Here is a 24,585-nt window from a genome sequence, read left to right on the forward strand (position 1 = left end):
CTGCAATATGTGTTGTTACACAGCTACACGCACACTCACTTCTTTCCCTTGGAGTGTGTTTTATACATTTTGTGCATAGGAGTGCCTGAAGTATCTTTTTATTCTATTAAAGGTGAGTTAAAGCAGCTTAATTTCAAGTGACTGTCATTTCACAAAATACAAGCTTTCCTTATGTAAATGAGAATGTACTATATTCAGGGATTTACTTTGTTCAGATGGGACAGGGTGGACAGAAAGGGAACTGTATGTCTGTATGTCAGAAATCATATAAAAGTAAATGTATAAGATTCAATAGTGGGTCATGAATGTGAGGATTTCTAACAATGCTGAGCTGATTGAGAATATCACTGTCCATGAACACCTGGGGAACAGTGACCACAATATAGTGACTTTTAGCTTAAAGTGTATAAAACAAAGACATGTCGGGATAGCAATAAAGTTTAATTTTAAAAGGGCCAATTTTCCTGGGTTAAGGGCTGAACTTCAGGGCATAGACTGGGAGCAGCTGCTGTCACATACTGATACAGCTATTAAATGGGAAATCTTCAAATCCACATTAAATAACTGTACTGCTAAATTTAGTCCTATGGGTAACAAATATAAATGATTAAAATCAAATCAAAGAGGTTAATAAAAATTCTTTAAATATATCAATACAAAAAAAACAAGGTCAGAGCATGTAGGACCCCAAAATAATGGTGACGGGGAGTTATTAACTGGGGATCAAGAGATAGCTGAGTTCTTTAATGGGTTCTTCATCTCTGTATATACAAAAAAAGAGGGTGGAGCTCAGGTAGGTAGGGCCAGTGCTGAGGTAGGCGGGGCCAATGCTGCTAACACGTGTAATGTACTGAACTGGCTTACTATAGATATATGCCAAGATAAATTAAATAAAATGTAACCAAAGCTCCATGGCCTGATGGATTGCACCCCAGAGCTCTTAGGGAACTCAGTTCTGTAATTTCTTTACCATTGTATGAAATATTTAGTGATTGTTTGGTGATTCATATTGTGCCCGAGGGACTGGCGTAAGGCAAATGTAGTGCCGATCTTTAAAAAGGGCTCTAGGTCTTCCACAAGTAACTATAGACCCGTAAGCTTACCATCTATTGTGGGGAAACTATTTGAGGGGCTTATAAGGGACTACATCCAGGAATATGTAGTGGCTAATAGTATTATAAGTGATAACCAGCATGGTTTTACTAAGGATAGAAGCTGTCAAACCAACCGAATATGTTTCTTTGAAGAGGTGAGTAGAAGCCTGGATGGGGGGTGGCTGTGGATAACGTGTACCTAGATTTAGCAAAATCGTTTGACACCCTCCCTCATGAACGTCTGAAGTTAAGATCTATGCGTTTGGAAAGTTTAGTCTGTAACTGGATTGAAAACTGGCTTAAAGAGAACCTATCACCTATCTACTGTCCTTAATGTGTCTCTATAAGAGTCCCTAAATCTCACTATAAAGATACAGACTGCATTTGCAGTCTGTTTCTAATACTTTACCCGATCCTCTGTTCCCTGGCTGTTCCAGTGGGCGCCACCATCTTGATGATGCCTCTGCTTTCCACGGCTGGAACGCACCGTGGGAATGCAGTGACGTCACCAAGATGGCGGCCCCCACCAGAACAGCCAAGGAACAGAGGATCGGGTAAAGTATTAGATACAGACTGCAAAGGCAGTTTGTATCTTTAGGCTATGTTCACACTGCGTATGAATCTGTCCATAGTGCGAACTGTGAATATACGCACGTAGTTTTGAGGTTGATGCGTTTGCTTGAAAGTATACGATATACGCCCGCACAGTGCACATTACATATGAGCTTACGGCCAGATCGTATACGGCGGCGTGAAAAATGAACAAGACTATTGTTTGAGGACGGAAATGTTGAAACTCACGGCTGTGGATTTCCATGCGGTCCCATACGGAGTACTTATTTCAGCCAAATTGAACTTGATTTTTCGATCCAAAAGGTTCTGTGTGGTTTACGGGGCTGGGCGAAGATTTCCAAGTAAATGACCTGCCTCAGATCGCTTCAAAACAAGCTAGGGAAGCATAACTGTACTATGGGCGTGTGTTCGCGGTTCGTACGCATCCGGCCGCATGTCTAATTTTCCCACGCCCGTAGTTTCAGCCACACATGTACGGCGGCGCACGATCTACGGACGGATTCATACGCAGTGTGAACATAGCCTGATAGTGAGATTAAGGGACACTTAGAGACACATTAGGGACACAATAATACACAGCGATCTCCCGCTGGATAGCACAAGATCACAGTGTATTAACAGATGGGCGGGAAAAGGATCATGGGATCCTATCCCACCACTCTGCATGCCGGGAAGTTCCCGGCTGGCGCCAGCTCTTTTCTAAAAAAGAAAATAAAATAAAAAGCGAATAATTTAAAAACGCAGCCATAAAAATAATTAATTATATTTACAAATGTTATTAAAATAATAATTTACTAATTTATCTAATTAGGGAATTAAAAAAAATGGATTTTCGTTCTTGATTGCTTCTCTTTAATGATCGTACCCGGAGAGTGGTGGTTAATGATTCCTACTCCGAATGGTCCCCGGTAATAAGTGGTGTACCCCAAGGGTCAGAACTGGGCCCCCTTCTGTTTAACTTGTTTATTAATTATATTGAGGGTGGAATTAACAGCATTGTTTCTATTTTTGCAGATGACACCAAGCTTTGTAGTACATTGCAGCTCTCTGCTCCTGCAGGCTGGCCGCATCAGCCCTCACCCACCCCGGCCGGGAGCACGGCGCTCCTGGTGCTTCCTGGTGTCCCAGGTCGGGGTGGGTGAGGGCTGATGCGGCCGGCCTGCAGGAGCAGAGAGCGGCGGCCGGCCGGATAGTGTGAGTGGCGGCGGGGAGTCAGCGGCGCGAGTGGCGGAGAGTCAGCGGGGCCATAGTGTTTCGAGGTGGAGGGGGGGCGGAGGAGGAGGGGGCACTTCTGTGAGCGGCGGCGGAGCGGGAGGCACTTCTATGAGTGGCGGCACGGCCGGCGATAAGATAGCACAGGTACTACTCCCCCATTATCTGCAGATAATGGGGGAGTAGTACTTTGTATATGTGCCCAGCACCGAGCAGGGAGGGGGAGGTAGATGGCACTTCTCTCCCTCCCTGCTCGTTGCCCTGCAAATGTATTTATTGAATACATTTATGGGATACTTTGGGGAGCAAGGACATTTGCTCCCCAAAGTATTCCATAAATGTATTCAATCGCAAAGTACAGTGCATAACATTACATTACATACACACATCCATTGTAATTCCAATGGAGTGTCCAGCAGGGGCGCACTATATATAGAAGTCAATGGTACTCATAGGAATTACACCATTCGCCGTGACGTCATTGGTTCGGAGAGAATTCTAACACTTCCTGATACACTAAATTAAGGGAAATAGCAGTATATGAGCATTTCCCATAATTAATGTACATTAGAAAATTGTATAACTTTCCATAAGTAATAACATATAAAAAATAAATTTTGGCCGGACTTCTCCTTTAAGGACCCATGCCGTACCTGTACGCCATGAAGTCCATTGGTGCTTTGAAGTGAGCTCAGGAGCTGAGCTCACTTCAAAGCACGCGGGGACAGGCTGTTAAATGCAGCCAGGTCCTCACTGTTAATGACGAGCCGCTGCAATCGCGTCACGGCCCGCCATTAACCCCTGCACTTAACACAGTGACAGGAGCTGCAGCTCCTGTCACTGTCTGATCGTGACCCCTGCAGTGTGGGGGTTCCAATCATTGTATCTGACTGCCGGAGGTCTCTTACCTTCCTCCCGGCAGTTAGATTGGTGATCAGTGTATAGAGTCTGCACAGGCAAGCTCTATGCAATGATCACAGATTACACTGATCAACGCTATGCTATGGCATAGCAATGATCAGTGTATAGAATGTAATGTAAAAATGTTTAAGTCCCCTAGGGGGACATAAAAAGTGTAAAAAAGACATTTTTAAGTTTTAAAAAACACACCATAGCCCCTTACCCAATAAAAGTTTAAATCACCCCCTTTCCCATTTAATAAATAAAACACATAAAAATAAATAAATAAACATATAATATACCGTAGAGTGTGTAATCGTGCGATCTAATAAAATAAATCAATATTGTTCCTGCTCGGTGAATGGCGTAAACAAAAATCGGTTAAAAACCAACAAGATTGATTACTTTAATTACATTTATTTGAAATAAAATGAATAAAAATTTATCAATTATGTGTTATCTACACAAATATGGTATTAATAAAAACTAGAGATCATGGCACTAAAAATGACACCACATACAGCCCCGTACGTGAAAATATAGAAACGCTATCAGGGTACAAACCCACACACCGTATACACAGCAGATACGCAACAAATACGCAGCAAATACGCAGCAGATTTGTTGGTACAGATTTGATGCTGTGTTCAGTTATTTAGATATAATCTGCTGCGTATTTGCTGCGTATTTGCTGCGTATTTGCTGCGTATCGCAGCAGTAAATACGCTGCTTATACGGTGTGTGGGTTTATACCCTAAGAGTCACAATAGGGCCATTGTAATCATACCTATTTGAAAAAAAAAAAGTTTTACTGTTAATAAAAATAGTAAAACATTAGAAAAGCTATATAAGCTGCATATCGCTGTATTCAGACTGACCTATAGAATAAAAATAAAATGTAATTTTTACCGTAAAATGCATTACCCCCCACACACACAATTTGCAGAATCATATTTTTTCCCAATATACCCCCATAAATGATATTTTGGGGTTCCATCATACATGTTATGGTAGATTAAAAGGCGCTGTTACAAAGTACACCTGTTCCTGAAAAAAACAAACCCTTATATGGCCCTGTAGCTGGAAAAATAAAAGAGTTAGGAGGCAAGGAGGAAAAAACAAAAATGCAAAACTGAAAATTGTCCCAGGGAAAAGATGTTTCAGGTAAAAACCCCTCAAAAGACATGGGGGCACTCCTGTTGCCTGGAGAGAAAAAGGTTCAATTTGGTGGCGACAAGGTTTCTTTACTATGAGAACAGTGAATCTGTGAAACCTGTTTTACAAATATCACCGGTCTTGTTTTATGTGCTAAAAACTTTGTGAAATTTTACCTTATTCAAGTGATTCTGAGATTGTTTTTTCTTCACAAACTGTACTTTATATTAGTAGTAAATGTTAGTAGATAGATTCACCCTTTTTTGTTATAAAAAGATTTTGAAAAATCACTTTTTTTCTTTTACATGGCTAAAAAAAACTATGCCAGGATCAGGATTTTGCACAAAATAAAAAATCACACATGAAAGATCTGGCTAAAAAAAAAGTAGTTAACCCAAACCACACCTCTAACACGCCCCTCTGAGCAAAAAATTTCAAAAATGGAACAGCTGGTATAAAATGCTCAAAAATAGTGCAAACTGATTCATAAATGATATGCAAAATGTTATGGCTTGCATATCATAATATCACAAAAAGAATGATACGTTTGCCCCTCTTTCTTTCACAGTTGAAATGTACCTATGATAAAAATTACAAATCTCTCCATTCCTAGTAAGTGGGAAAAGTTGCAAAATCAACAGTGTATCAAATACTTATTTTCCCCACTGCAGAAAGGAATATACGTCTATAAAATGATTGCTGTACTGAGCTTCGAAACGGTAGCTTTCTGCTCTTATGGGGCTGTAAAGACCTACTGTTAGATCACAGTAGTGAAAATACAAAGTAATTCAGGAGACAAATAATCTTTCCATCTGGGAAGTAAGCAGCTAGAGCTGATTTTTACCAGATGTAAAAAGAAAAAAAAGTAAAGAGAAATTGGGACACACTCAAAAAATAGAGTCAACAAAAAAATTTCTAAGTACTTTGCAAAAACATATGGGGGAGTTTTTTTTTAATAAGATCATTGTTTTCATGCCCTGGGAACCCCCCAAAAGTGTTCTATTGTACTAGATTTAAGTGCATATGCAGTGTTCCAGTTCCCATTATTCTGTTGTTGAATGTGATGTGTACTGTAGGGCAGCAATGCTCACACTTTATTTAGGGGGAATGTGTGTCCATATTGTATTTCAACTGACAGTAAGCATACACTGTAGTAATATATGCAAGGGTTAATTGTGTTTTTCATGTGTTTATATTGATTCACTGGGCCACCTGTTTACAGAGACTGTAAGTCTGGTCACTTCCCTTTCCTAAGCCTAAAACATTGTCTCAAGTGTCTCTTCATCTCCCAGAGCTATTCTGTGCTCTACTTACCTCAGAACTTTCTCCATCAATGTAGCACAAAAAAGGATGAATGGTGCAGGTCTGTGGGTCATCTTCCAAAAGTTAAGAAAACCACCTTAAGCTACTTACAAGCTACAGTAAAAAATTAGAGTACTTGGGAAACTTCCAAGCACGGTATCCATCCTCAGACAGCTGTTTCAGGGTATTTGCCCCTCATCAGTGGGGAGCTGGTAACTGTTAGCTCTTGCCCACTTTGGATGCTTCACAATTGTCCATCATGTTTGGCATGAATATTGTCTTTAGGTTTCTTGTCACTCTTGCCCTCCAAGAATTTATCAGAGGGTCACACTAGGTTCCTGTCACAACTATGGCCAGGTGCTTTAGTCTGCCAAGAATTGCATTGAGAATTGTCTCTTACAAAGATCCCCCTGTTAATTCTTTGGACGGACTGCAGAATCCGCTTGTGCATAGAATGGAGTCTATGACACGGGCAGAAATGTGTGCGGCTGAGGGTGCGAGCTGTGAAATCCGCAACAGGTTTTCCGGGATTTGGGATCCCGTAGTGTGCACGTATCCTAAGGTTCCTACTCCTACAGATCGATATGAAAGGGGCAACTGGGTTCTTTCTTTTAACTGTTCATTTTCCCTGAGTATATGCCAACTATGGTGAATTATGTTTTTTATCCATTCTTACATCGGACTGAATTCAAAAGAGAAAACAAATCTACTCTGTTCTTTTTTATTTTAATTTTTAAAAACAAATTCTTTCCTATCTACTCTGGGCGCTGTCTAAAATGCATTTGCAACAACATCTTCAGGATATTTTCTTTTCTTAATCTTTCCTGGGCCTGGATCAAAAATGTTTCATAACCACTGTTATTCCTATGTAAGTGTATAAATTGCCCATATGGGACTGATTATTTAACATAATGTGGGTGGTAACATTTGAAATGCAACAGTGAATTTGTGGCAGTACTTTTTCTATATCCTTTAGTATGAATCTTATTGTCTTGTTAGCAGAATATATATATGTTTTTTTAACAGAATTAATATATGCCTCCTCCCAGAGGGCTTGGAATAAGTTTGCTAAGGTAGGGGCAACAGGAGTCCCCATAGCAATTCCTGTGTATTGAACAAACCATTTATTATTAAACACGAATGTGTTATTTTTCAGAATAAATATAAGGAGTAAGAAATTCTGAGCAGAATGCCTGCCGCTGACTCCGCTCGGAATTCCACCTGCCTCAGTGTCCCTATAGGGCCTCTCCGCGGCTCTCCGCTAAAAGAATTGGCATGTCAATTCTATCCGCGGATAAACTTCCTGGATGTGACAGTCAGTGTAGATAGGAAAGAACTTTTAAAAAATAAAAAATAAAAATAAAAATAAAAAGAACAGATTAGATTTGTTCAGTCTGATGTCAGAATGGATAAGAAACATATTTCACCATAGTTGGCATATACTAAAGGAAGATGAACAGTTAAAAGAAAGAACCCAGTTGCCCCCATTGATATCGTTCTGTAGGAGTAGCAACCTGCGTTTACACAGGCAGATGTATCTGACAGATTTTTGAAGCAAAAGCCAGAAATGGACCATAAACAGGGAACGGGTCATAAAAGAAAGACTGAGATTTCTCCTCTTTTCAAATCCATTCCTGGCTTTCAAATCCTGGCTTTCCAAATCTGTCAGATAAATCTGCCTGTGTAAATGCACCATGAGAATGAATTGATAGAGGGGATATTTAAAAAACCTGATCAGAGTAGAATGTCTTCTACGCCTTTCTACACCCATTTTACAGCCATTTCTGTGGCCCAAAGTTCAGGTCCCCATTGACTTCAATGGAGTTTGGGCTCACGCAAAAGTTAGAGTAAAAGTTCAGGTCTGCAAACTTTACTTTATTTTATTTGCAAACCCGAATGTCCATGGTTCCGCTCATTACTGGTTATCTAGTGGGTCAGTGCAATTGCAACAGAACAAGAAAAAGCAGGGGGTGCTAAAACTGACATCTATGTAACATCTCATAATAAAAATGCATTTTTTCAATAAGTTGCTATGGATGTTTGTTTGTTTTTTTCATATATTCTGTGGAAGTACTAAAACTTTAGTTCATATGCCTTAAAAACAAAAAAAGCAACTAGTGTGTAAAAGGTAATACATTTGATTGGTATGTGGGCATACTGCCAAGAGTACAACTTTAATTGCACACTGTAAAACATGTCAACAAAATGTTGTATGTACATTTAAAGTTCTCATTGAATGACTTCTGTTCCAACATGCAAATGTACTCAGGCTTATCAGAGATCACATTAAAGTGATGGGGCGGTGTAGCTGACAGATGCAACTCAAAATATTATCACAATCAACTATACCTCAAAATGATATAACCATATTGTGTTGCAGCACTGTGATTGTGGCAGGTAAAATCACAAAGACCAAGTATCAAAAGCCAGACTTTTTAAAATTCAGAATACATTGCCCATGTAAAAAATCAAGAAGTACAGCGCCTCTTAGTAAATCCAGCGGGGAAAAAGGCGTGGGGCATTATTTAGGACTGGCGCCAGACTGGCTGGAGTACGTCAGTCTTGATAAATATCCCCCAGTCAATTTAGCATAGCTGCTAATAGATTTGTACACCATACATTACTGATCCATATCTAAAGAAGTACATCACACTGTAATGCCAATGAAAGAAAGTAATAGGATATTTTACCTGTTCCACTGGTGAGAACCAAGTATCTTGTGGTTTATCCAGTAATTTGTCTAATCCTCCATTAGTACAGTACAGCGGGTGGCATTATAGTTAATGTGACTGAGCTCAACCTGATGGCTTGGGCAGTGATTGCTTTAGTCTGCAGAATTATTCCAAAGTCTCCTAAGACAGTATCCATCTTTTCCAGGCATTTTGAAAGTGGCAATACTTTATGCAGACTAAATCAATCAACTGCCGAGCCATTGGATTGGGTTTGGCTGCATGTCCTGTAGGTTAGTTTAAGACTGGTCAGTATATGGCTTAGATTATAACACAAATGCCTTCTATAAGCAGCTTTAGATTTACTTTTCTAGGAACAGACAACCAAAGGTTGTGCCAAATGAATTAAAGGGGAACTCCAGGTAGAGGTTAAAAAATGAAACTTCTGCAGAAGCATAAAGCATTACTTACCTATCTGTTCCTGTTTTGAAACTACCAAAAATGTATTTGTTTTGGGGGATTTTGTTCTATATTGTGTTTCTGTACTTCCTGGTTGATCAGTTCCCAGAATGCAGTACTGGTTCCAAAATGCATTGCTTTCCCTCAGTTGTTCATCATAGTCCCCCACCCTGCCCATTCCCCGCCCAAATCTATTGCAGAACATCTAGGCTGTGTCCACACATTGCAGTTTCATTGTGTTACTGAATTATTTGCAGTACTTTATCATTTCATTGTTGCCCCACCCTCACAGCACACTGCATTCTCTACCTGTAACGCTGATATTGGAATAAAGTAAAGAATTTTTAGAATTTTTTTTCCCCTTTTCATTTACACAGAGTTCCCCTTTAAAGGAAAATTAAAAGCAGGGTGGATGCACCCTCAATGCACCAATTCATCCCCACTAGCCCACCCCTTCTAATGAATATTCATTAAGAGCTTTGCAGTGATGGGCACCGGAGTGACAGTATTTATTAAAAGGGGTGGGATAGTCGGGGTTGATTGATATACTGTGGGCGGTAGTCCCATCTTCAGTGCACTAAACCTCCTCATTTACATATCTAATATATATCATATCTATCTAAGTTAGTGAAAATGGTGCAAAGGATCAAATGCTATCAAAGTGGAGAAAGCATTTGATAACGTATTGTGGGACTGGCTTCAGTCACCTTTGGGTTCGCAGGGGACTTTCGGTCATATATTACAGCTTTCTTTACCAATCCCCCCAAGAGTATGTACCCCAGGGTTTTTGTCCAATGTAATCCCCCTCCACAAGGAATCTAGGCAGGGATGTCCACCCTCACCTCTACTTTTCAATTAGAATCTATAGTAGGAATGAAGGGAATTGCTTCATTCCTATCTGCATTCTGCCCACCAGGCTGCAGGGCTTTGGAGTCTGCTCCGCTCCATGTCACTCCTCCCCAGGTGCTGGGAAAAGATGGATCCAGCACTGGGAAACTGGGAGAAGTTTCTCAGGACTGGATCCATCTTTTCCCAGAACTTGAGGAAGAGTGACATGGAGCGAAGCAGACTCCAAAGCCCTGCAGCCTGATGGGCAGAATGCAGATAGGAAAGAAGCCTGCCTCTCTCCTTGGCGGACAGAGCTCACATGATGAGCTTTTCCAAATTATTTTACCTCCTACAGACTGTACCACTACTTTTGAGGCATTCAGACATTCAAAGCCTCCAATCCTCATTCACCTCCTTCTTATGGCAGAAAAAAAACGCCTGTGTATCGCTTACCAAAAGGTGTGCCTACCAAAACAGGGTGGAGGCTTACAAATGCCCCACATTCACCTTTACAATCTAGCAGCCATTTTTAGGCATGTGAGGGATTGGAATTGGGACACAAACTTTTTCTCTATTATCTCCTTGGAGAGGCAATTAGTGCATCCATGGCAACTGGGGGCCTTGTTACACACAAAATACAAGGGCATACCTTCTAATAACCGTTCCCGTGTTCTGTTAATGGATTCTATGGCTACATGGAAGGTTGTATGAAAAATATACAAATTGCCTTCCAGCATCTCAAAATGTATGCCTTTGTTTAACATTTCTGCCTTCTCCAAGGGATATTACAACAAACTATTTTCCTTGTGGAAAACAACTCCTGTACAAAAGGTTGGGAACTTGCTCGACGCAGACACAGGAACCATGCTGTCATGGAATTAAGTCTACCAGCGTTATAAGTTACCTTCCTCACATTTCCTTCAATACTCTTGAATCCAATCTTTCAGTCAATCTTTGGCCATAGATTTCGCAGCTTTGGAGAAACCCGGGAACTTTGACTTCCTTGTGAGCATTAAAGAGAAAACACTGCCTCACAACTGGTCCAACAAAGGCACTCAGTATTATCTGAAGATAATATTAGAGACAAATTTCTCAAAGGCAGTTAAAGCCCTATTTCACGGGTCGTTTAGAGGAGCAAACGAGCGCTCTCAGCGCTTGTTTGCTCCTTGTTTCCCGCTCGCTGCTGCCGCTATTCAACGCAGCTGCAGGGAGCGGGTGAGTGCGGGAGGGGTGGCGGGGAGCTGCGGGGGGGTCTGCTGCTGATGCTCCTATTCAACGGAGCGACGGCAGCAGATCGTTGCTCTATCAGTCGCTTGTTTTTCAACATGTAACAATCAGCCGACATGAACGATGTCGGCTGATCGTTGCACTCTATTCCACGGGACGATTATCGTCTGTAGCGGCCGATAACGGCCGAATACGGACGATAGTCGTTCCGTGGAAAAGGGCCTTTAGGGACTCGGTGTCAGATGAAATATGGAGGGAAATATATTTGCGATTGCTCCAAAAAGCAACCCTGGCCTTCAACCTTTCTCATGCAAATGCTCGCACGAACTACCTACTGTACGTAGTTGTTCCAAATGCTCACTTCCCAGAGATGGCTTATACCCAGGGGCGTTGCTAGGGTCCTAAAACATCCGGGGCCCGGGCCCTCTGAGTGCCGTCATAAGCGCTTAGCGAAGGAGCCCGATGCAGAAGCTAGTAACCCCAATGACTGCTCAATTAGTCCTGCTCTATTGCCTCCACTCTTAATAACTGTGGCTAAGCAGGCACAGACAGCTCCTTCACAGCTCCCCCTGTACACACAGCCTCTGGGAGGTCTGCCCTAGCTCCTATCCTCTAGGCCAGTGTTTCCCAACCTTTTCTACCTCGGGGAACTCCTACCAGATAACGTTCTACAAAATGCAAAAACCTCATTCAGTGACTCACAGGTGACGTCTTCTTTGATCTGAGTTGTTCTCTTTCCCTTTTCCTCTCCATCCGGCCCAAACCACCATGATGATTTCTTTCAGTTGCAATTCATCTCTTCAGAACCTGCCAGACAAACATCTCAGGCTCTGCACTTTTCCTTCAATTTTCTTCCCTTTTCCCCTCCTATAGGCTCCCATACAGTAGTTATTCCACTACCTGGTGTCAGTGAGTAGGTAGGTAAGTATGTTGCCCCCTGTAGGTAGGATACTCTGCTGTGCCCCCAAATAGTAATAATGTCCAGTGTTGTGCCCTATAGTAACAATGCCTCCTGCTGTATTACCCCACATTGTAAAATGTCCCCCTGCTGTGTACCCTTATATAGTAATAATGCCCTCTGCTGTGCCCTATATAGTTATTATGCCCCCTGCTGTACCCTCCATATAGTAATAATGCACCCTCTGCTGTGCCTCCTATGTAGTAATAATGCCTCCTGCTGTACCCTCCATATAGTAATACCCCCTCTGCTGTGCCTCCTATATAGTAATAATGCGCCTGCTGTACATACCATAGTAATAAAGTTCTCATCCTGCCTGCAATTAACCCGACTGCCATCCCCAAACACACTACCCCACCTGACCCCTTCCACCCACACACACTACCCCACCTCACCTTCTCCACCCACACACACTACCCCACCCGGCCCCCTCTTTTCCCCATGCTTCTCCCCCCCCCCCCGCTTCTCTCCCCTATGCTTCTCTCCCCAATACTTCTCCCCCCTGCTTTTCTCCCCCATACTTCTTCCCCTTGCTTCTCTCCCCATACTTCTCACCCCTGCTTCTCTCCCCCATACATCTCTTCCCCGTGCTTCTCTTCCCTGCTTCTATCCCCCATACTTCTCCCCTGTGCTTCTCTCCCCTGCTTTTCCCCCGATAATTCTCCCCCCTGCTTCTCTCCTCTGCTTCTCTCCCCCATACTTCTCCCCCCACTTCTCTCTCCCATGCTTCTCCCCCCATATTTCTCCCCCATACTTCTTCCCTGCTTCTCTCCCCCCTGCTTTTCCTCCCATGCTTCTCTACCCTGCTTCTCTCCCCCCATGCTTCTCTCCCCCATGCTTTTCTCCCCCATATGCTTCTCTCCCCCATGCTTCTCTCCCCCATGGTTCTCTCCCCCATATGCTTCTCTCCACCATGCTTTTCTTCCCCCATGCTTTTCTCCCCCATATGCTTCTCTCCACCATGCTTTTCTTCCCCCATATGCTTCTTTCCCCCCATGCTTCTCTCCCCCATGCTTTTCTCCCCCCATGCTTCTCTCCCCCCATGCTTCTCTCCCCCATATTTTTCTCCCCCCTATGCTTCTCTCCCCCATGCTTTTCTCCCCCCATGCTTCTCTCCCCCATGCTTTTCTCCCCCATATGCTTCTCTCCCCCATGCTTTTCTCCCACATATGCTTCTCTCCCCCATGCTTTTCTCCCCCATATGCTTCTCTCCCCCATGCTTTTCTCCCACATATGCTTCTCTCCACCATGCTTTTCTTCCCCCTTGCTTCTCTCCCCCATATGCTTTTCTCCCCCATATGCTTCTCTACACCATGCTTTTCTTCCCCCTTGCTTCTCTTCCCCCATGCTTTTCTCCCCCCATGCTTCTCTCCCCCATATGCTTCTCTCCCCCATGCTTTTCTCCCCCCATGCTTCATTCCCCCATATGCTTCTCCCCCCATGCTTTTCTCCCCCATATGCTTCTCTCCCCCATGCTTTTCTCCCACATATGCTTCTCTCCCCCATGCTTTTCTCCCCCATATGCTTCTCTCCCCCATGCTTTTCTCCCACATATGCTTCTCTCCACCATGCTTTTCTTCCCCCTTGCTTCTCTCCCCCATATGCTTCTCTACACCATGCTTTTCTTCCCCCTTGCTTCTCTTCCCCCATGCTTTTCTCCCCCCATGCTTCTCTCCCCCATATGCTTCTCTCCCCCATGCTTTTCTCCCCCCATGCTTCTCTCCACCATGCTTTTCTTCCCCCTTGCTTCTCTTCCCCCATGCTTCTCTCCCCCATATGCTTTTCTCCCCCATATGCTTCTCTACACCACGCTTTTCTCCCCCCTTGCTCCTCTCCCCCAGATACTTCTCTCCCCCGTGGTCCTCTCCCCCATACCTCTCTTCCCCCATGCTTCTCTCCCCCATGCCTCCTCACCTCCACAGTCACCTCCACCTCACCTCACCTCCACCGAGTTTCACCTACTGGCCGCTCGTAGCGGCCGCCGGATGTGCTGCGCTGCGGCGGGCCGTGGTGTACGCATCCAATCAGCGCGTGCGCCACGGCCCGCCGCAGCGGCCCCGCACTTCCGGTCTCCGCTGGATTGGAGCAGCATGCACGGCGGGCGCTACGGGTGGGCAGTAGATAAGATGAGCAGCTGGCGAGGCGGGCAGCAGCCGCGATCTGCGAGCCAGATGCGGCCATCAAAAGAGCCGCATCTGGCTCGCAAGAGCGGGGCTGAAGAAATCCGGGGCAGCAGGCATTTTATTCGGGGCATGAGCCCCGAATAAAACTGCCTAGCGACGCCACTGCTTATACCATATAATTTGGGATTGTCCTGACATTCAACGGTTCTAGGCAGAGTTCATACCTTTCTTGAAGAGAGCTTGTTCGAATGAAGTGCCCCTTTAACCTTTGACCTGTCTCTTTCACTACATCCTCCTTCAGTCCTCTGATCCCTCATTAGGCCTATGCAGATCTAAAGGCTTACACCTCTCACTGTTGGCAGCTGGTTTAAGGATTCAATCCCAACTGTAACAGGAGAAATCGACCAAGCAATTCTTCCAGAAATGGAGACCATAGATGGAGAATATCCTCTCAGATAGAGAAAATATAATGAAACACTTTACGTGTACTGGGTGGTAATGTACCGAGGATTTAAAAGGCACTCTGGGTAAGTTGAAGCTCCCTGGGTAGGGATTGGCCGACCGCTTGCCGAACATTGCCACAGCACTTTGCTATAACTTACCACCAACGGAGTGGAACGACCACCTCACCTAAATACTAGTATTGTCAGGAACCGGTGACACCAGACACACAGAGATAGTGCACCCTAAGCTCAGCCCCGCCCACTGTCCTCTACCTACTTGCCCCCCTAGGCTAAACCCTAGGGCAGCAACTGGGCGGCGGTCCCTGTACTGGCTTGGTGGGACACAAAGACAAGACAGACAGACAAAACACAATAAAGAATAGTCGACAGTCCGGGTCACAACAATCGGGCAGCGCAGTACAAAAACACAATCCAAGAAGCAAGGTCAATAAACAGGCAATATGGTCAGGGGCAGGCAGCTAGCAGGGATGGTAAGAAATACAAAGCAAAAGAGTCAGAATAATCAGAGCAGGAGAACCAGAACCAGGCAGAGACAAGCTCAATATCTGGCAGTGAGAGGCAGGCTGGCAGACACTATATAGGAGACCAGAGGTCCAGTGCAGTAGCTGATTGGACCAGACCCCTAATCTCCTCAGAACACCTGGGGCAAGAGCAACCTGACTGGCAGAGAAAACAGTCAATAAGACTAGCTAACCAGCATCAGAGTTAACTCCGGAGTGGCCAGGAGTATCTCAGGCAAAGCTGGTGTGGCTGAACACAGAAGGAAATAGAGCAGTGTTCAGACAAGGTTCAGGACACTGCACAAACATACAAAAACACTGAATATCAGCGCCATCTCAGGCGCGCAGCACGAGCCAAGGGGCGCATGGAGTTCGGTACAGGCACATTCATGACAAGTATGCTTTATTTTTTAAAAAATATGTCGCCTTGATTCCCTGACCACTTGTCAGAGATTTCTGCCTTTTGGATATCAATGTACAAGAAAACCATCTATTTGTTACCTCTGTTTTATTACCACATTTAGAATGTGCATGTTACATCCTGGTGATATCAATAAATTATGCACAAAAAAAAAAAAAAAGGAAAGTATTGTGCTCTGTATTATACTCTGTATGTAACAACCTTTGTACAATTACCCATATAAGGCAATCACAATTGATATCAAAGGTCGTTTCAGAGCTGCGTTTTGTTAATTATACAGGAAATGTAAACAGTGTAGCAATATACTGCGAGCTGTAATACTGGGGAAGGAGTAACTATACAAAGGACAACAAGCACAATATTATACAACACAGAACCCATTCAATAAATGGTGTGATTTACATTATACATTGTCTCTTTTTCTAGGTGGCAGTAAAATTCTATCATGTGGCTCTCCCTGCTGGTGCTGGTAGCTTTAGCTCTCCTGTACAGATGGTACAGGCAGAGTCAGATCTTAGAAAATCTCTCGGATAAATATGTGTTCATCACTGGGTGTGACACTGGATTTGGAAATGTTCTGGCAAAGCAACTGGACAAACGTGGCATAAAGGTTCTGGCTTCTTGTCTGACTGAGAAAGGAGCTGAACAGCTGAAGAAGGAGTCATCAAGTCGGCTACAAACCGTAATTCTTGATGTTGGAGATAGTGAGAGTGTCAGAAAAGCTGCCAAATGGGTTGCTAATATTGTTGGAAATCACGGTGAGTAAAAATAAAACATAAAGTTTAAATGCACTTAAAGGGAACCAATCAGCGATCTCTATCTGTCAATCATCCCTTCCAAGCGTGCTGACAGGCAGAGAGCAGTTACTTCACTTGGATGGGGAGCCACCCAGATGACTACCTGCCCGCCTCTGCCTGCCATGCGCCGCCAGATAAAAACTTAATTTTCTCCGGTATAAAGCTTCTGCTGCAGCTGTGGCCAATACATACTGCAGGCTGCACAGGAGCTTCATACAGTGCTCCAGGAAACCAAATTAGCTCAATTGGGTTCCCTTTAAAAGCACTCCGGCATTTTTTTTCTTTTACCATCTAACACAAACACTTACCACCACTATCCCTGTTATGTGATCTGTCATATCTAGAGATGAGCGAACCTTGAGCATGCTCGAGTCGATCCGAACCCGAACTTTTGGCATTTGATTAGCGGTGGCTGCTGAAGTTGGATAAAGCCCTAAGGCTATGTGGAAATCATGGATATAGTCATTGGCTTAATCCATGTTTTTCAGACAACCTTAGAGCTTTATCCAAGTTCAGCAGCCCCAGCTAATCAAATGCCGAACGTTCGGGTTCGGATCGACTCGAACCCGAACCCGGTTTGCTCATCTCCAGTCATATTGTAGCTGTGCTGTAGCCACACATTTTATTACTGCATCATGTGATTAGCCACCATCTTGGCTTTTAGATTGCAAACTGCATCCTCTCCCTTTTAAATCTGCTGACAATCTCACAATGCAAAAGCACAACATTACATAAACAGCTGAATCCAGATCTATTCCTACTTCTGGGAGGACAGTGTAATAATCCTCCTCTCTATATATCTCTGAATAAGTTAAGAGTCTATAAATATACAGTTTGAAGGCTAAATAGTCACCAGTTCCATTATAACTGTGTGACAGGAGCTATATAATGATCAGTAACTGCCTGTGAAGAGCTTGTGTGGAACAGTCCACTCAGCTTGATCATATAGGAAGTTCTGGCATTGTGAGCACAGAAACACATGTATTTTCCAGTGGGTCATCATAAGATCACATGACCCAACTGATTGAAAAGACAAAATGAGGTAATGCTAGCTGAATAATATATACATATATACTGTATATACACTGCTCAAAAAAATAAAGGGAACACTTAACACAATATAACTCAAAGTAATCAAACTTCTGTGAAATCAAACTGTCCACTTAGAAAGCAACACTGATTGACAATCAGTTTTACATGCTGTTGTGCAAATGGAATAGATAACAGATGGAAATTGGCAATTAGCAAGACACAATCAATAAAAGATTGGTTATGCAGGTTGGGACCACAGGCCACTTCTCACTATGCTTTCTTGTTGATGTTTTGGTCACTTTTGAATGTTGGTGGTGCTTTCACACTCGTGGTAGCATGAGACAGACTCTACAACCCGTACAAGTGGCTCAGGTAGTGCACCTCATCCAGCACGGCACAGCAATTCGAGCTGTGGCCAGAAGGTTTGCTGTGTCTGTCAGCATAGTGTCCTGAGGCTGGAGGCGCTACCAGGAGACGTGCAGGAGGCTGTAGGAGGGCAACAACCCAGCAGGAGGACCGCTACCTCCACCTTTGTGCAAGCATGAACAGGAGGAGGACTGCCAGAGCCCAGCTAAATGACCTCTAGCAGGCCACAAATATGCACATGTCTGCAGAAATGGTTAGAAAACCGACTCCATGAGGTTGGTATGAGGGTCCGCCTTCCACAGATGGGGGTTGTGCTCACAGCCCAACACTGAGCAGGATGCTTGGCATTTGCCAGAGATCACCAGGATTGGCAGATATGCCACTGGCGCCCTGTGCTCTTTACAGATGAAAGCAGGTTCACACTGAGCACATGTGACTGGAGACTCCGTGGAGAGCGATCTGCTGCCTGAAACATCTTGCAGTATGACCAGTTTGGCAGTGGGTCAGTAATGGTGTGGGGAAGCATTTCTTTGGAGGGCCGCACAGCCCTGCATGTGCTGCCAGAGGTAGCCTGACTGCCAAGATGAGATCCTCAGACCCCTTGTGAGACCATATGCTGGTGCGGTTGGCCCTGGGTTCCTCCTAATGCAGGACAATGCCAGACCTCATGTGGCTGGAGTGTGTCAGCAGTTCCTGCAATATGAAGGCATTAAAACTATGGACTGACCCACCCATTCCCCAGGCCTATATCTAATTGAGCACATCTGGGACATCATGTCTCGCTCCATCTACCAACATCATGTTGCACCAGACTGTCCAGGAGTTGGTGGATGCTTTTGTCCAGGTCTGGGAGAAGGTCCCTTAGGAGACCATTCGCAACCTCATCAGGAGCATGCCGAGGCGTTGTAGGGAGGTCATACAGGCACATGGAGGCCACACATAATACTGAGCCTCATTTTGACTTGTTTTAAGGACATTACATCAAAGTTGGATCAGCCTGTAGTGTATTTTTCCACTTTAATTTTGTGTGTGACTCCAAATCCAAGCCTCTATTGGTTATTAAATTTTACTTCCATTGACGATTTTTGTGTGATTTTGTTGTCAGCACATTCAACTTTGTACAGAACAAAGTATTCAATGAGTATATATTATTCATTCAGATCTAGGATTTTTTTATTTTATTTATTTTTGCCCCGATTGAGGCAGTGCTTCTTCAATACATATATCATCCAGAACCATGTGTCCACTATTTCCTTAATAGGGTTGTCTGAAGAAATGTTTCTGCCTACAAGTGCTCAGAAAAGCTCAAAGAAAAAGTAAAAAACAAAGACAGTACCTCAGTGGTTGCTGTGGTGGCAATTATGGCCAACTGACAAATCAGGGAAGCAGCACCAATTGTTGAACCCCTGGTGCACATTGACAGGGAGGCTTTGTAAGTTGCACCCCCACTGAAAATCAGCACAACTGAATAAAGATCGGAAGATCTGTGACAGTTCCAGTAAAGAACCTCAAAGGCATTTTTCTGGCTTGGTGCTATCGCTAAAGCTCAGCAATTGTGACCAGGTCCCATAGTCCACAGGTTCTCCTGCCACAGACAGCTCTTCAGTGCCTGCCCAGTATACAACGTGGCAAGCTTCAGGATATTGTTTACAGCGTCGCCTAGAAGGTCCTGATATAAGGAGCACCAGAAATTCAGTTTGATTACTGTACACTCAATAACTACTCCTTCCCCTGTGTCAGCCCAACACAGAGGCCCTGATGACATATAACTGCATGACATTCACGTTTCCACATCCTTTCATGAGTGCTATGTAGTGGGCTATAGCTAACTATAATGCTGTGGGTAGTAGAAAGGACAAGCTCATCATGAGGCATTTCTAGATGTGCAAAGTTTTGAGCTCCATGCTCCACTTTACTGCACAAATTTTAGCTGCCGTACCTGCTCAGTAAAACCTATACTGTACATACACTCAGAGACATAATAATGTTTAGTATTATATAGTGTATGATGAAACTGACTGTGGCTGCAAGTAAATTAGTATCTTCTTTTCCCTTACACCGGACTTTCTGCTTTCCTGGTCTTGCTCATAAATTGCCATTGCACAGTAACTTGTTGGCGCCCTTCTGGCACCGTGCACATCTATGGTGGGTTCCATAATGAAAAATGTTACTAATACTTTTGATAAAAGTTGCTGTACCTTTAGAAATGGCTCTTGTACATTAGAATCAATGAAGCCGCATCACACAGAGGAGAGAATATGATCACACTGATGCCAGGTCAGCCTCCGGGTCGGTGCACAGGAAAAGAATGTCGCCGAGCACGGGAATCGGGCGGCATTTCAAAAAAGAAAAAGAAAAACTGTGTACATTTAACTGTGTACTTTAACGAATGTAGCAGCAGTGCACATTAGTTGCATTAGCGGCTATGGTGGTTGCAGTTGCCACAGTGCACCATGGTTCAGAGGCCCCACAGACCCCCCCCCCCCCCACACAATTCTTAAAAGCTGAAATAGCATATTAAGCATTTTAACAGGCAAATGGTTAACCAGTTATCTCTAATGTCTTCCAGGTTTATGGGGCCTTGTGAACAATGCCGCTTTCGGATTTACCTTCGGTCCTAATGCATGGCAAACAAGAGCAGATTTTGCTAAGGTGGTGAACATAAATTTAGTGGGACTCTTTGATGTTATAGTGAACTTGTTGCCTCTCATCATAAAGGCAAAAGGGCGAATTGTCAATGTTTCCAGCTGTGGCGGACGACTGCCCAATGTTGGGGGAGGATATTGCCCATCTAAGTTTGGCGTTGAAGCTTTATCTGACAGTCTTAGGTAAGCATAATGTATGTTTCTATGCTTTATAAATGGGTGGGTAATATAAAACAAATGAAAATATAAAATGACACACTGACGTTCAAAAATTAACATATAATGCCCCCAATGTATTCCAGAGACTATACTAAGTTTTGGGCCTTCTGTAGAATGTTGAAGGGCCACAAAGCCATATGGTTAATAATGGTGATAATGATTGATGATGATGGTGATGATTAACATCATCTGTATTAAAATGAGCCATAAAGAAGCTTAAAGGGAACCTGTCACCCCCCGTACCGGGGTGACAGGCTCCCGACCCCCCGTTAGAGACCCCTATACTTACCTCATCCCGCCGGGTCCCGCTTCTGGATTCGGTCGGGTCCCGGAGATCTCAGCCGCTGCAGCCCGGCGCGCGCGCTAAGAGATGAGTCCAACACCCATAGAGAATGACAGGAGAGTCCAGCGCTCCGTCATTCTCTATGGGTGTTGGACTCATCTGTCAGCGCGCGCGCCGGGCTGCAGCGGCTGAGATCTCCGGGACCCGACCGAATCCAGAAGCGGGACCCGGCGGGATGAGGTAAGTATAGGGGTCTCTAACGGGGGGTCGGGAGCCTGTCACCCCGGCACGGGGGGTGACAGGTTCCCTTTAAGTCTCCATGTCCTTTTCACATGTAATTTGGACAAGAGTGTGTGCGCGCACTTTGGCTGCACCAGGCTGTGGGTGTGTGTTATGGGTGCATCAGGCTATGTGTGTGCTATAGCTGCAGCAGGCTGTGTGAGTGTGTGTGCTATGGCTGCGGTACGCTGTGTGTGTGCTATGGCTGCAGCAGGCTGTGTGTGTGTGTGTGTGTGTGCTATGGCTGCAGCAGGCTGTGCGTGTGCTATGGCTGCAGCAGACTGTGTGTGTGCTATGGCTGCAGTAGGCTGTGTGTGTATGTGTGCACGCTATGGCTGCAGCAGGCTGTGTGCTAGGGCTACAGTAGGCTGTGTGTGTGTGTATGGCTGCAGCAGGCTGTGTGTGTGTGTGCACGCTATGGCTGCAGCAAGCTGTGTGTGCATGTGTTGTATAGCGGTAGCAGGCTGTGTGTGTGTGTGTGTGTGTGTGGGTGCGCTATGGCTGCAGTAGGCTGTGTTGTGTGTGCTATGGCTGCAGCAGGCTGTTTGTGTGTGAGTGCTTTGGCTGCAGCAGGCTGTGTGTATGTGCATGCTATGGCTGCAGCAGGCTGTGTGTGCGTGTGTGTGCACGAGCTATGGCTGCAGCAGGCTGTGTGTGTGCACGATATGGCTGCAGTAGGCTGTGTGTGTGTGCTATAGCTGCAACAGGCTGTTTGTGTGTGTGCACTGTGGCTGCAGCAGGCTGTGTGTGTGTGCTATGGATGCAACATGCTGTGTGTCTGTACTATGGCTGCAGCTGGCTGTGTGTCTGTTAGAGAGAGAGGCATAAATTAAAGGGGTAGTCTGGGCAACAGTGAAAATCCAGGAGGGTCAGGGGGTTGGGATCATAATAAAGAAGTCCTATTTACCCATCCCTATGCCCCCGCAGTGCAACATGCTCCCAATCCTGTGATGTCATAGCCCACCTCAGAAATGCCCGACCAGCCAATCAGTGAGTGAGGCAGGACACAGCTGTATCTATATCACAGGTATCTGGCACTGTTACCAGTGTTTCTTTATGTATGGTGAATATTTAGTTAGAAACATAAAATATTATCAGCAGAAAAGATCACCTGCTCCATCTAGTCTAGTTCTGAGTTCTTCAGAACATGGTGGCTGAAGACTGGCTGCATCCACTGCACACACGGGAGAATCTGTGCCTTATTCCCTCAGAAGATAACCCAGGATCATCAGGATCTAGTTGGACAAATAAGTCCCCTGGTGTCTGACTGGCCGTTTATGAAGGAGCTGGAGTCAGAGTCGAGGTTCGGAGTTGGAGTCGGTCCTAATAAAATTTAGAAGTCAGGGTCAGACCTGCGGCTTACTGACTCCACAGCCCTGATGGGAATAATTCCTACCATTATGTCACCCAGTAATAACAATAGGCATAGTCTATTTATTAATATCCCAGTACAGGAAATCAATCAATTGATCAATCAAATGATCAATTGTAGTCTCTTATGCAGCAGATCTTCCCTCAGGTCCTAATTCCCTGGTGTGACAGCACCCTCTGTGCCTTCCCTGGCACCCATACCTCACTCTCTTGCAACTAAAGGGAATTTATCTTATATACTCTTACTAATGGAAACCACTTTGTCTGAGCTGATCCTCTGCTCACTAAGCCTTCTGGACTTGCTCTTTAAACTTTGCAGAGATCACTCTGATGATGCATTCTCTTTAACAATTTACATAGTTCACCCCAATATCCTCCTCATCTTCATAAAATATTGTGACACCCATTATAAAACGCCTTGAATTATAACAACAACAAAAAATTTAGTAAAGCAATAATGAACTAAACTGTACATCCTTTTTTCAATGCAGAAGGGAGCTTCAAGATTTTGGAGTGAAGATTTCTATAATTGAACCAGGTGCCTTTAGGACAGCACTGGGAGTAATAGAACCTCATTTGAAAAATCTAGAGCGCCTGTGGTCAAATGTTCCTGAACCAATAAAGACTTTCTATGGAGAAAAGTATTATCATCAATGTAAGTCAACATGTTCTTTGAGGTTAAATATACCTTCCTCCTCTGCGCCCTGTATGCAAAAGGGGCTATCAGCAGGTTAGATTTTTCGACTTGTGACATAATTTGTCCATATTGCGCCAGTAGGAACCCAGCCTTAGGGTATGTTCACACTGAGCAAAACAGGCAAAATTCTGAGGCGGAGCCCCCTGCCGCAGAATTTAGCCCGCCTCGGTATCTCTATGGGATGGCTCGCACGCCTCCACTTCCGTCACTCTCTGCTCAAAGAACTGACTTGTCAATTCTTTGAGTGGAGGCATACGAGCCATCCCATTGAGACACTGGGTGACACTGAGGTAGGCGGGATTATGTTTGTTAATATGTAAATGAGCACAGCAAGGTTATCCAGCCTATCTCCTCTTATTCATTGTCTCCATGCTGAAGGCAGTGAATGAGGGAAGATAGGTCATCTAATACTACCATGCTGGGGAATGCACCTTGGGCACTTAAGCCTCATTTCTGTATTAACAAAAAGGCTTAGCATATATATTGGCACTGGAAGCAATCATGACAACTAGTCTTATCTAGCTATGGGCTTATGTACACTCCCATGGACTTTTATTTACAAATGAGACAAAGCTGATTATTCATTTATTTCATGTTAAATTAAAGCAACCTGCTTCCATCAATTACAGATAATTTCTATTTACTTATACACACAGATGCCCAAGGCCTTTCTACTCTACTTGGCAGTGCCAGCACCAAACTCTACCGTGTCACAGACTGCATGGAACATGCCCTGACAGCTGTTTATCCATGGACAAGATATTCACCTGGCTGGGACTGCAAGCTTTACTACCTTCCTGTATCTTATCTACCTGCTGTCTTATCCGATTATCTGCTGTGTAGATCAGCACCTAAACCAGCACATGGATTGCTATAAACACATTTTTGGCTACTACTCAGCTTTTACAGTATCCATCCTCGGAAAATTTGCCAAGCATATAGAAAAATATTGACATTGAAATCTTCAATAATCTAACATGAAATGCAATCAGTTTACTTTTCACCTTTACC

At 44.2% G+C, this 24,585-nt stretch overlaps 1 protein-coding gene across 1 annotated transcript; it reads left to right on the top strand.

Moving 5' to 3' along the window:
- Positions 1–24,585, top strand: LOC138792697 (retinol dehydrogenase 7-like). Its single transcript, XM_069970411.1, has 5 exons — positions 1–112; positions 16,312–16,643; positions 20,650–20,908; positions 23,369–23,532; positions 24,231–24,585. The coding sequence occupies exons 2-5, from the start codon at positions 16,331–16,333 to the stop codon at positions 24,449–24,451; spliced, it is 957 nt and encodes a 318-aa protein (XP_069826512.1). The 5' UTR covers positions 1–112; positions 16,312–16,330; the 3' UTR covers positions 24,452–24,585.

Source organism: Dendropsophus ebraccatus, chromosome 5 (genome assembly GCF_027789765.1).
Source record: "Dendropsophus ebraccatus isolate aDenEbr1 chromosome 5, aDenEbr1.pat, whole genome shotgun sequence".
NCBI classification, from domain to species: Eukaryota; Metazoa; Chordata; class Amphibia; order Anura; family Hylidae; genus Dendropsophus; species Dendropsophus ebraccatus.

Coding starts and splice junctions, on each gene's coding strand:
- LOC138792697 (XM_069970411.1), top strand. CDS start 16,331: ATGTGGCTCTCCCTGCTGGTGCTGGTAGCTTTAGCTCTCCTGTACAGA. Junction 16,644..20,649: donor TAATATTGTTGGAAATCACG/GTGAGTAAAAAT, acceptor AATGTCTTCCAG/GTTTATGGGGCCTTGTGAAC. Junction 23,533..24,230: donor AGAAAAGTATTATCATCAAT/GTAAGTCAACAT, acceptor TTATACACACAG/ATGCCCAAGGCCTTTCTACT.